The sequence below is a fragment of the Ananas comosus genome, linkage group 3 (genome assembly GCF_001540865.1).
Source record: "Ananas comosus cultivar F153 linkage group 3, ASM154086v1, whole genome shotgun sequence".
In the NCBI taxonomy this organism is placed as follows: domain Eukaryota; kingdom Viridiplantae; phylum Streptophyta; class Magnoliopsida; order Poales; family Bromeliaceae; genus Ananas; species Ananas comosus.
Window position 1 is genome coordinate 13795104 of NC_033623.1, and position 11506 is coordinate 13806609.

At 36.1% G+C, this 11506-nt stretch overlaps 1 protein-coding gene across 2 annotated transcripts; it reads right to left on the minus strand.

Moving 5' to 3' along the window:
- Positions 446-5697, minus strand: LOC109707682 (protein NLP1-like). Of its 2 annotated transcripts, XM_020229148.1 has the most exons (6): positions 5668-5690; positions 4655-5578; positions 4216-4263; positions 3123-4128; positions 882-2601; positions 446-792 (listed from the first exon to the last, which is right to left on the minus strand). In XM_020229148.1, the coding sequence occupies exons 2-5, from the start codon at positions 5522-5524 to the stop codon at positions 1745-1747; spliced, it is 2781 nt and encodes a 926-aa protein (XP_020084737.1). In that variant the 5' UTR covers positions 5525-5578; positions 5668-5690; the 3' UTR covers positions 446-792; positions 882-1744. The 2 variants fall into 2 exon arrangements, with proteins under 2 accessions (XP_020084737.1, XP_020084736.1); XM_020229147.1 differs by having other exon boundaries at positions 4655-5697.

Genomic DNA, 11506 nt, shown 5'->3' on the forward strand with positions numbered 1-11506 from the left:
ATCTTTAACCATATTTGGCAAATTTTTTTTTGTTTACAAATAATATTTTCTTAATAAATTTTATTTTAAAATTTGAATTAAATTTTAAATTTTATTTAAATTAATCTTAAAATTTAAAATTTAAAAATTAAAAATTGAAAATTGAAAATTGAAAATTAAAATTTAAAAGTTGACAATTAAAAATTTTAAATTAAATTTTTAAAATGACATTGAAAAGGTTTCGGTTGTTGCAGGGGTGGATAAACTTGTAATTTTATATACCATACAAGATTAGCCACTTTCACTAATTTAAGATACACATCCCCTCGGTAATATTTTCAGTGTAATCCTACATTATTTATACTGCTATATTACTCCTGTTAGGATAATTCGAAGCAAACGCACCGCACCCTAACAGCAATTATTTGTGACACAAAATTGCGATCACCTTTATGAAGACATACGATCACAAAACTGTAGTTTGAACTTTTGTACAAAGAACATTTCAAGAAAGAACGTTAACAGCATGATATTTTTAATCCATGCCATAAGATACAAACGAGGAAGAGAAGATGCCTCTTTAACCCATACCATAAGATACAGCTGAGGAAGAAAAGATGTGTCTTCGGTCTGTGACAAACAGATGCCGAACGAAGCTATTTAACACCAGTTACAAAGAGGAATTAACACTATTGGATTCAATAGATAGAGACAAAAGAATTGGCCACCTATTTAGACACAGCACAAGCTGTTTGCTCCTTCATGACTGATAACAACAGCAATATTTCTCACCAGTTGTAGCTTTCTGCGTTCCTGCCGTAGGAGAAAGAGATCAGGTTGCTACTTAAAAATTTTTTATAAAAAGGTTCTTATTAACAACAAAGAACGAAACAAGCCCTTACCGATTGTTTAAGGCACAACAGAAATGCTGTGGTAACTAACCACACATTGGAATCGTAGTTTGGCATTCCTTTGACAAGTTATCAGCACTGAGAGGCTACAGGAAGTTCTACAACAATCATGATGAGATGACAATACTGTTACAATGCCAAAAAAATGCAGCATTTCCAAAACCTTGTATCTGAGGAGTGCTTCTGGACCGACTCCTAGTCTCTCGCTGACTCGGTAAGGTCGACGATTTTCCATACTGCTGCTTCTCCAAATTCAGTTGCGGAGCCAGCTTCACTTCCGGTAAGAAAAATACGGAAGTGCTGGTAAATCAACAACATCAAAATTTGGAAGAGCTTCGACACTGCATCTTTTCCAGTCCACAATGACAGGTATCCTGAATGAATTCTTAAGAACAATCACTTCAAAGAGAAACAAGGAAACACCATATCTGCCCTACATGATTTCTTGGGAGAACACATCAGAACACACCAACCAAAGTCTGCATAAAAGGGTAACACTGCTCCAGGAAACAATTCCAGAGAGACAAAAACCAGCCTTAGGATAATTACATCAGCGAGATATCTAGATCACCATTATTTTACTATGAAACAACAATATGTACAGATGTCGTATGACCCAGTCATCAATATCTTCATGGCACTCCGCGCATAGGACTATATATATATATATATATATATATATTGCTCAGGTTTCCTTTTTTCATTTCTTTTTTTTCGTACAGACTCCGATTCCCAATTTGAACCTTTGACACAAGACTGATATGTTCCTTTTTTGGGATCTCTTATTTTCCATCTTTCTTTGCAAAAAGCAAGTTTTAGAGGGTTGTTCTAAAGGAGACCAAAGATCTTGATTGTCATGACAGTCCTGTTTGACCAAAAAAAGATCTCATGTTCAGCTCAGCATTATGATATACTAAAATTTTGACTGTATGAGCATTCAATGATTTGTATACATCAACACACTCCTGCAGATCTGCATCACAGGTCAGTAGGATCCACTCAGAGTCCTCGTCCAAATACTTGAGATCCACCGGAATAGAATTCGCTATGTTAAACCGCCTCATAATCTCTTGTTTGAGATCTTCGAATCCCCAATTAGGCTGCAGCCGGAAAATGACTTTATCTTCGCCGTAAATGGCTTTTATCTTAAGTGAATCATGCCTATTCTGTAAAATAGACAGATTTTCCGCATGACTTTGGGATCTAGCAAGAGGTACCGGTGTATCTTTAGCTGATCCTTGCAATTCAAGACTGCGAGACTTCTTGAACATGCCAGCCTGGTTCTCTTCCACCGATGTTTCCTGTTTGATAGTCAGTTCGGAAGTATTGGCGTGCTGCTCCAATCCACTTGAACAACCAAGACTAGAGGTAGAGCTCTGAGTGCAGGAGGAAAAGGACAGAGAATTCGATCCAGAAGTGTGGGAGATGAATCTTATTTCTTGCTGTTGTTTTGTGTTTGAAGACTCTGGTTGATCATTCTGCTTCAGCACTGTCGAATAAGAGGTAGTGCCCATTAAATCTTTATCCGACCATGCACCTTTGGTGAAGTTTTCATATAGGGAGCTAAATTGGAAGGCTCCTTCAGCACCATGGACGGAGTCAATAACCACTTGCAATTTTTTCAAGGAGTGGCCAACTTTCTTTATCTTTCGTGAAGGCCAACGGGAAATTCCATGTTGCCTGCATATCCTTTTCAAGGTAGTAGGGCACACTGAAATACGGGGTGTGAAGAGAGCCACTTCAGTTACAATTATTTGTATGGGAAAAAAGTCCAAAGATAAAAGACATAGGATAGACTACTGAAGACCCATGGCTAGATGTCAGACAGGTTGGTCACATTATTGGCCTTTTGCATTTAATTAGATAAATATTAGTAGATGCATGTACAAGTGTATAACAATGTTAAGCTCAATACTATCGCAAAATGGCTTGCTATCTTAAAACAAGCTTGAAGCTAATCATATAAAGTCAACCTTCTAAAGAATATGCCATATACGTACGTGCGTGTGCGTCACACGATGCTTTCATCTACTGTCTGGTCAAAATGTTCTTATTTTGCTATAGGCTTCAGTGAGCTATGCCCTTATTCATTCAACAAAAAAGTTGGCTATGCCCGTAAACTTCGTTTGGTTGTGGTATAAGCATAATTTGCATAACAGGCCAAATTCACATTTAGAGTTGTTCAAGCATGCAGTATAATGTACAGGTTACACGCAAAAGAGTCATGTTTACCTCCAAGGCTCCTAGCAGCGTCTTTTAGACAACCAGCAAAGTGCTTCTGAATATCTTGCAGACCTATAGCCTTCTCTGTCTTAGACCGCCTCTTCTCCGTTGATTTCTCCAAATTCAAAAAGCTCGTTTTGCGAACAAAAGCACTTGTATGATCAGCTGAATTTTTAAGTGAATCTTCGCGATGCTGCTTCAACTCAGAAAAGATCTTCCCAGCCGGCAATACCATCTCTGACCGGCCCCATTCGGTCATAACACTATTGTTACTGATTTCAAAATTCCCCCCCCCCCTTTTCTGGGAATCCGTAAATGTCGTAATCCATGACGAATCCTCCCCAAAAACTCCTATAGTGGGAGTTCCTACGGGAACAATATTGCTCTCATCGTTTGGCTCGACTCTTTCAAATAACATATCAGTAGGAGTTGGATATGTTGGAGTTAGTTCATATAGCAAAGCTTCAGCCTCCAACTCGTTGGCAGTGACCACTCTTAAACTCTGGCAAACTTGTTGTATTGTGATGGACAAAGAATTAAGAATCAGCTTCTGCTCTTCACTTCCCACACAATCGACGGGCAAAAAGAACTCCAACACAAAGTCTGCATTTCCCGTGTGAATGCTTCTCAATCTTATTGCCACTGCAGCCTTCAAATTAAAAAGTTTAGCATGATGTGAAAGAGGATATACTACTTTGTCATAGGCAGTTATATCTTCTGAGAAACATGGCTGATTTGTCATAAATGCTCGGCCTGCGACCCCTTGACCTCTAAATAAGTGGTGCTCAGCGCATGCTTCATGAAAACCAAGCATGCTAGGATTACGGACATAGCAGGCATCGTCGACGGTGGATATGCAGTCTTTGTAGGTTTCATCGGAGTGGCGGCTTCCCCTTTTTCCTTGTTGAATGCAAGAAATCCACGTTTGGGCTAATGGGAGTCTGTGATTGTCGCAAACTGCTCTTAGCACTCTTTGAATCTCTGGTATAACGGTTCGGTACGAGTTATTACTTACCTGAGAAAGAAGCATCAGTTGTTACCGATAAAAGAGTTGAAGTGGAATTTTATGCTTTTGAGGGTGTAAAAACTTTTGAAAACTCACTTTTTTGCTTCGGAAAGTTGATACTTCAGAACTCCGCAGATCCACCGACTGCAAGAAGAGATTGGTTAGCTTTGGAAAAAAAATAATTTTTGGGAAAAAGGTACGATATATGGACATTAAATGAAGAAGGTCACTCAAAGGAGTAGTAAAATTTTGTAAAGCAGATTATGAATTCCTGCCTTCATAGAGAAATACAAATTTTTTGAAAAGAACCAGAACCGGAAAGAATTAAATAAGTTTCTGGTACCCAAACATTAGGTAGAGTCAAATAAGGTGAAATGCATTGGAACACAAAAGGATGAGATCTTCAATATGTACAAAAAATTACAAAAGCGAAACAAATTACCTTTGACAAATTTAAGGCTCTTTAAGTAATAAAAACGGAGAGAACAAACACTTGAGGAATAGAACTTCACAAATACCAAAACAGGAAACGCACCTGAAGAGCATTGCAGATGCTCTCGACATCATAACCATAATTTATCTTCTGAATGGTCGTCACCAACTCAACCACTCCTAAGCACGAACGATCATGCCTCTCAAAGATCGGAAGCGCTATCGTTCCACGAACATCATAATACTTGGCATGATCCACACGCGGATACTCATAGTCGTTAAAGTACCTCACATCGGGCGTCCACTCGGGCACCTTCCCCACGAAAACCCGACCGGGCAATCCCAGCGGCTCGTAAGCGTACTCATCAGCCGAGAAGTGGTAATTCACTGAAACAGACCGGAAATTCCTGAGGCGCTGGCAGCTCGAATCGAGCGAGAAAGGTCGGCCGCGTGTCGTAAGAACCGGCCTGTTTTCTAGCAATGTTGGAGCCCATATCTGGACAAGGAAATCGCCGTCTTTTTGAGAATCCTTAATGTAATTCAGCGCACTGATCAATCTATCTTCGACTGTAACAACAGGACCCCTTGGTATAAAGGACAAGTTGATGCTTGTTTCTGATCTGGGTCTCCTCAGAATCAATTCATTCGAACTCGTCGAAGGAATTGTTTCTATCCAAGTCCAAGCATCCTCTGAAGCTAATAAATTGGAAGAGAAAGTTGACCTTTCCGTGTCGTCTCCGGTATCGGGTTCTCGGAGGATTGGATTCGAGCTGGCATTGCTGGCATCGAAAGGAGGCGAAAAACCGGAAGAACAAAAAGGGCTTGCCAGGGAAGCACTTCCCGGCTGCGAGAGATCGAAGCAGTCGAAGCACTGCGCTGCTAGCAATTCATCCATGAGGAGATCTAAACCCTCTGCAGAATCAGAGAAGGCCCGCCGTCCCCGTAAGCCCTCGGCCCGAACGGCTTCTTCCATTAGCAAATATATATCTTCAAGATCTCATCGGACAAAAATCGATTGTGACGAGATCTTACACAAGAGGGGGAAAAAAAAAAAACATAGATATAAATGGAGAGAGAGAAAGAGAGGGGGGGAGAGCTTAAATTTGGAATCCCTACTCTGAGGAGAAAGGAACAAGCCACGAGGAAAAAAAAAAAAAAAAAAAAAAAAAAAAAAAAAAAGCAAAAAAAGTTACATCACTTTCTGATGATTATTCCAATATGTTTTTTAAAAAACTTTTAAACTGTTTCTCCCTCAATCGATAGAACAGTAGATTTCTCTCACCTGTGTTTTGTGTGTGTCTGCTCTCTTATTAATTCCTCTCAAATGACCCACCAAGAATCTCTAGCTATTCAAAGATGCCGCCTCGCAAGAAACCCTTCCTTATACATAGGATTTCAATTGAGGAATCTCAAGTAGGTGTTGTCGGTTGCTACCACCAATCCACCGCTCGTGTTTGGTAAAAAGGATAGAATCTCTTCTCTCCCCCGATAGAGAGGGGGTCCCACCATTTTTGCTATGACCAAAGTCAACCTCCCAGAAGATGATGAGTCTGAACCTCTTTAGAGAGGAAAGTCTCATCTGAGGGGTAAAATGGGAAGTCTAAGGATAAACTATTGCTTCTTCGATGGAGGTGTCCACCACATCACATATTCACATGAGAAGCGGCATCCTAAACATACTTTATAATTAGAAAGAGACTTTTACTTATGAGTCCGGTATTTAGTGTTTATAAATTTTTTATCGTTAAATCTACGTCTTTGATTATTTAATCATTCGTTAGATTGTACTATTAAACCGACGACTCACTCAATCCTAGAGGCCCCACATCCTCCTAACCGCATATCTCTTAATCCAATGATCAAAAATCTATAAACACCAATAACTTGGTGCTTTTAAAAGCATATGAGCTGAATTCTTTACTTATATACCTCTAACTTCTATTAAAATTTTTAAAAGAGAAAACTTTAAATACCATCCCTATAATTTCCTTTTTTTTTATTATAGTACCTTATGGTTTAAAATGTATCAATTTAGTATCCCGTAGTTTCTTTTTCTCTTTTTATTATTCTTTTCACTATGTTTTTTGTTAAATCAATAACAAAGTTAAAACTAAAAGGTGTTAAAGTAAATATTCGATAAATTTCGGTGGGGTATCTAAAGTTTTTTGTATATAGTTTAACGAAATGTTAACGGAGGAGCTGATGATAAGAAAAAAAATGAAACTATATATATGATACTAAATTGATACACTTTAAATCATAGGGTACTAAAGCGAGAAAGTGCGAAATCACTAGGGTGGTATTTGAAGTTTATCCTTTTAAAATTTATCGCGCAATACTCAAAATATACTTCTAAAACCCATTCTTATTAGTAAATTGTAGAGGACAAAAGAATATTTGAGAATTCTTTTAAAAAAATATCAAGGCTAGTAGTTTGATCATTCAAGTATAAATAAGATATTTGTAAAGTTTTAAAGCGTATATTAAGTATTATCCCAAATAGAAAAATTCTTTGGATCTCTCTCCCTCAATAAAAAAAAAAAAAAAAACTCCCCTCTAAAATGGTTATTATATTGGCAATTTCACACTGCATATGCATGCATAAGTTAATTAAAAGTCCTCATAACAGCTTACATTTGGGAGTTTTATCGAAATATTCTTTATTATTTACACGTGTGTACTTACCTAAAATAAACTATTAAATGTGATCTGCAGTCGAAAACTTCTACTTTTGAAACTAATAGATTTGAGAAATATATTACCAAATTATCAAGTGATTGCGAAGATCAACCGTGGAGAAAGAACCGCCTTTTGTGGTATAAAACTATAGCCAATAATCCACATGTGAACTTTAGATTCTAGAGAAGGGTCTAACAAAAACTATTCAATAGTGAACCAGGCTCAGGCAATGTTTTTTCTATTATTTTGCGGGGAAAAGTGTGGGCACGCAAGGAAAGGAAGTGATGAGTAGTTAAATTTTCTGTGTCATGAAGGGGTCCACGAACAAAAAAGTTGAGATTCTTCTTGCGAAGATGCATGGGGATCTTTAAATTGAAGGATCCCCCTCAACTCTCTCTCAGCTTAGTTTGATTTAGTGTATCACAACAGTGGAGTTTTTGTTAGGAGACATGCATATCCATCTTTAGCTTATCACAGGAAAAGGGCTTGTCGTGGCATTAAAATAGAGCAAAAGGGGGCTTTTTTTGCAAATAGCCCCTTCACAAAATTTTATTTTTAAATTGGCCATATTAAAAATTTATTTGTAAAAATGATCATGTCCCTGCCACGCAAGCGTCACGTCAGCACCACGCGGGCGAGACAGGACTTTCAGTTGAATACGGTGAATGGTTCACTCTGTCCAATACAAATATCATATTAGACACGGTGAACCATTCACCGTGTTCAATACTAATATATCCTTAGCCAAAAAATGACTAAGAGATAGTTGTATTGGACACGGTGAATCATTCACCGTGTCATTCACCGTGTCCAATACAATTAACTCAGCTTAGCCAATTTTTGGCTAAGTGGGGATGTTTGTATTGGACACGGTGAATGGTTCACCGTGTCCAATATGATATTTGTATTGGACACGATGAACCATTCACCGTGTTCAACTTAAACTCCTGCCCCGCCCGAGTGGCGCTAACGTGGCGCTTGCGTGGTAGGAGCAGTGCCATTTTTGTAAATAAATTTTTGATAGACCTAATTTTAAAATAAAATTTTATCAGAGGACTATTTGTAAAAAAAACCAAGCAAAAGGGGGTGGGGCTTCACATGGTGGCCCAAATGTATAGGCTTTATTTAAGATTCTGTGGAATCCACAAAACCTTCCCCCTAATCTCAAAAAGAAAGAGGAAACTGTGGATCACCTGTTCGTCCGGTGCGTTTTTACCAAGTTTATCATTGTAATGGGGATAGACGGCGTGCAAACACATGATCTGGGGGACGTTGTGAACCTAGTTTGGGACAGATGGTCGGCTAGGAAAAGCTTTCATACGAAAAAAAACAATCTAACTGAGTTAGTTGGCTGTTGGTGGATCGTTTGGAGGGTCAGAAATAACTTTATCTTTAGAAAAACCCAGCCGAGCCCAGAAATGGCGGTCCGCAATCTCAATCAGCTGGTGAAGGAGTGGGACTCACTGCTCCCAACCTAAGTGTGTGTGTGTGTTTTCTTTTGTTTTTTTTTTTTTTTTTTCTAGGGGCCCGAGCTGCCCCACTCTTGTAGCCTAGTTNGATAAACTTCAAAAACTACTCATGCAGTCATACGATTTTACACTTTTTTACTTTAATACCCTATGATTTAAAGGTATCAAGTTAGTATCCTGTATTTTTATTTTTTTCTTTTCATCAGCTCATCCGTTAGTATTTCGTTAAATTATATACAAAAAATTTCAGATATGCCACCTAGGTTTATCGAATATTTATTTTAGTACCATTTAGTTTTAATTTTGTCACCGATTTAACGAAAAATTCTAGTAAAATGATAATAAAAATAAAATAAAATCACATAGTACTAAATTGATATACTTTAAACCACATAGTACTAAAATGAGAAAGTACGAAACCACATGGGTGGTATTTGAAGTTTTTCTTTTTTTTTTTAGTTTTGGATAAACTTTAAATACCACCCATGTGGTTTCGCACTTTCTTACTTTAGTACCATGTGGTTTAAAGTGTATCAAGTTAATGTCCTGTGATTTTATTTTAATCTTTTTGTCGGCTTCTTCGGTAATGTTTCGTTAAATTATATACAAAAAACTTCAGATACCCAATATAGGTTTATCGAATATTCATTTTAGTATCCTTTAGTTTTAACTTTGTCGCTGATTTAACGAAAAAAATTAGTGGAATCGATAATAAAAAAATAAAAAGAAACTCATAGGGCACTAAATTGATATATTTTAAACCACAAGATACTAAAATGAGAAAATGTGGAACCACAAAGGTGGCATTTGAAGTTTTCTCTTTTTCTAATTAACAACAGTAAAACTCCTATCGTAGCACATGGGATATATAATTTTAACATCTTAATTCTTATAGGGGTATTTTTATTCGTCTAATTTCAAATAAGGATAGTTATGATTCATTGGGCGTGTTTGGTTCGAAGTCGGAGTCGGAATCGGAATCGGAATCAAAATAAGCTGGAATCGGAATCGGAATGACTCATTACCTAATTCTGTTTGGTTCATCGCCTGAATCAGAATCGGAATAAATCATTCCCATTATCAGTGTTTGGTTCAGATGGATATAAAAAACGTAATCAAATTAATATACTAACATTATCTTTATAATATATTAATTTAAATTCAAATTAAAAATTAAATATTAAAAATTTACATCAAAATTTTGAAATAATATCAAAATTTTAAACCTATTTTTTTTTTAAAAAAATAAACTTTGAAGTTGAGTGGATAATTCAAAATATGAAACTAAATTTTAATTTATTCAGATTCAAACTTAAAATTACAATTTAAATTTTAATTTGAATCCATAAATTTAATTTAAGTTTGAAATAAAATTTGAATAAAACTTTATATAAATTAAAATTTAATTTAAATTCAAATTCATAAGTTAGATTCGAAATACTTGATTAAATTTTAATTTTTAATTTAGGTTTAAATTAAAATTTAAAATTATATATTTAATTTTTAAATTTTAACTCATATTTTAATTAAAAAAATTTTAAAAATAAATTTAATCCGAATAAATATCCATTCCGTCCGGATTCAACTTTCAATCCGGCCTCCTAGGCCGGATTGAAAAAGAGGTGATTGGAGAATTCCCATTCCACTCGGGAATCGGAATCGGAATGGAACTCCCGCGTACCAAACACCCACAAACGGATTTACCCATTCCGATTCCGATTTCAGGGTGAAAAAAAAGCGAACCAAACACGCCCATTATGTTTAAGCAATTAATGTTAGAGATATTTTTCTATTCTGCTTCTCTTTCCATTCTTAACCAAACGATGTTTGAAACTATTTCCTTTTGTCTTTTCTTTCCTTTGGATGATGACATGCTTTATTGATATATAAGTTCATTAAGTCTACATGATGGGTCCTTGAGCTCCACACGCAATGGTGAAAAGTGTATATATATGTGACATAATTAAGAATTGAATACTATACGCTTGGCAAATTTTAAATTTTTATCAATATCTAAATTTCTTGTTGTTGCTGCGATCCGAAAATTAAATAAACCAAGCTCAACCTGCGATTTACATGTAAGCAAGTACGAGTACACGAAAAAAAAAAAAAAAAATTTGAGCCCGCCTCTATTTGGCAAAAGATTTCTTTGTAACATTTATATTATATAGAATTTATCTTAAACGGATTCTATTGTGTCATATAGAGAGTATTAATTAAGGTAACTAATTACAAGCAGTATAAGTGATTTTATATTGGAATGAGCTTTAAAAAAAACTTTGTTGTTGCGCTTTTAAATTATGTGAAAAACTGTGACTGAAAAAAATTTATCCTCATGGTGAGAGTATAAAGGAAGGTAATGGCACACTTCGTCAAAAAGATACTTATCTTTTATAAACTAATCTGAATAAACTAGATATTGCGAATATTCATGGGTTTACGTTGTTTCCAAAAATAACAAGGATTTTTATTTCATACTTTCTATTTAAAGATTCAAGATTCTTAGCACGCAATTGCAGGTGGATTGGATATGTCTTGGGAGGGGCATGGAGCTTTTGCAGTGCTTACCAAAAAAAGGCTGCAACAATTAATGTAATAGATTAAGAACTTGACAGTATCTGTTGATTTGAATAAACAGAAGACCAAAGCACGGCTCAATTTCGTGAATAATACTCTCTCTTCATTTTTCAATCATCCTATTCAGATCCACTTCACAAGGCCCACCTCTCCTTTATTTACTAATAATGCTACAAAGAAAACAATAAAATAACGAGTTAATAGTGTTGGACTTTGAGCTGTTCCGCATA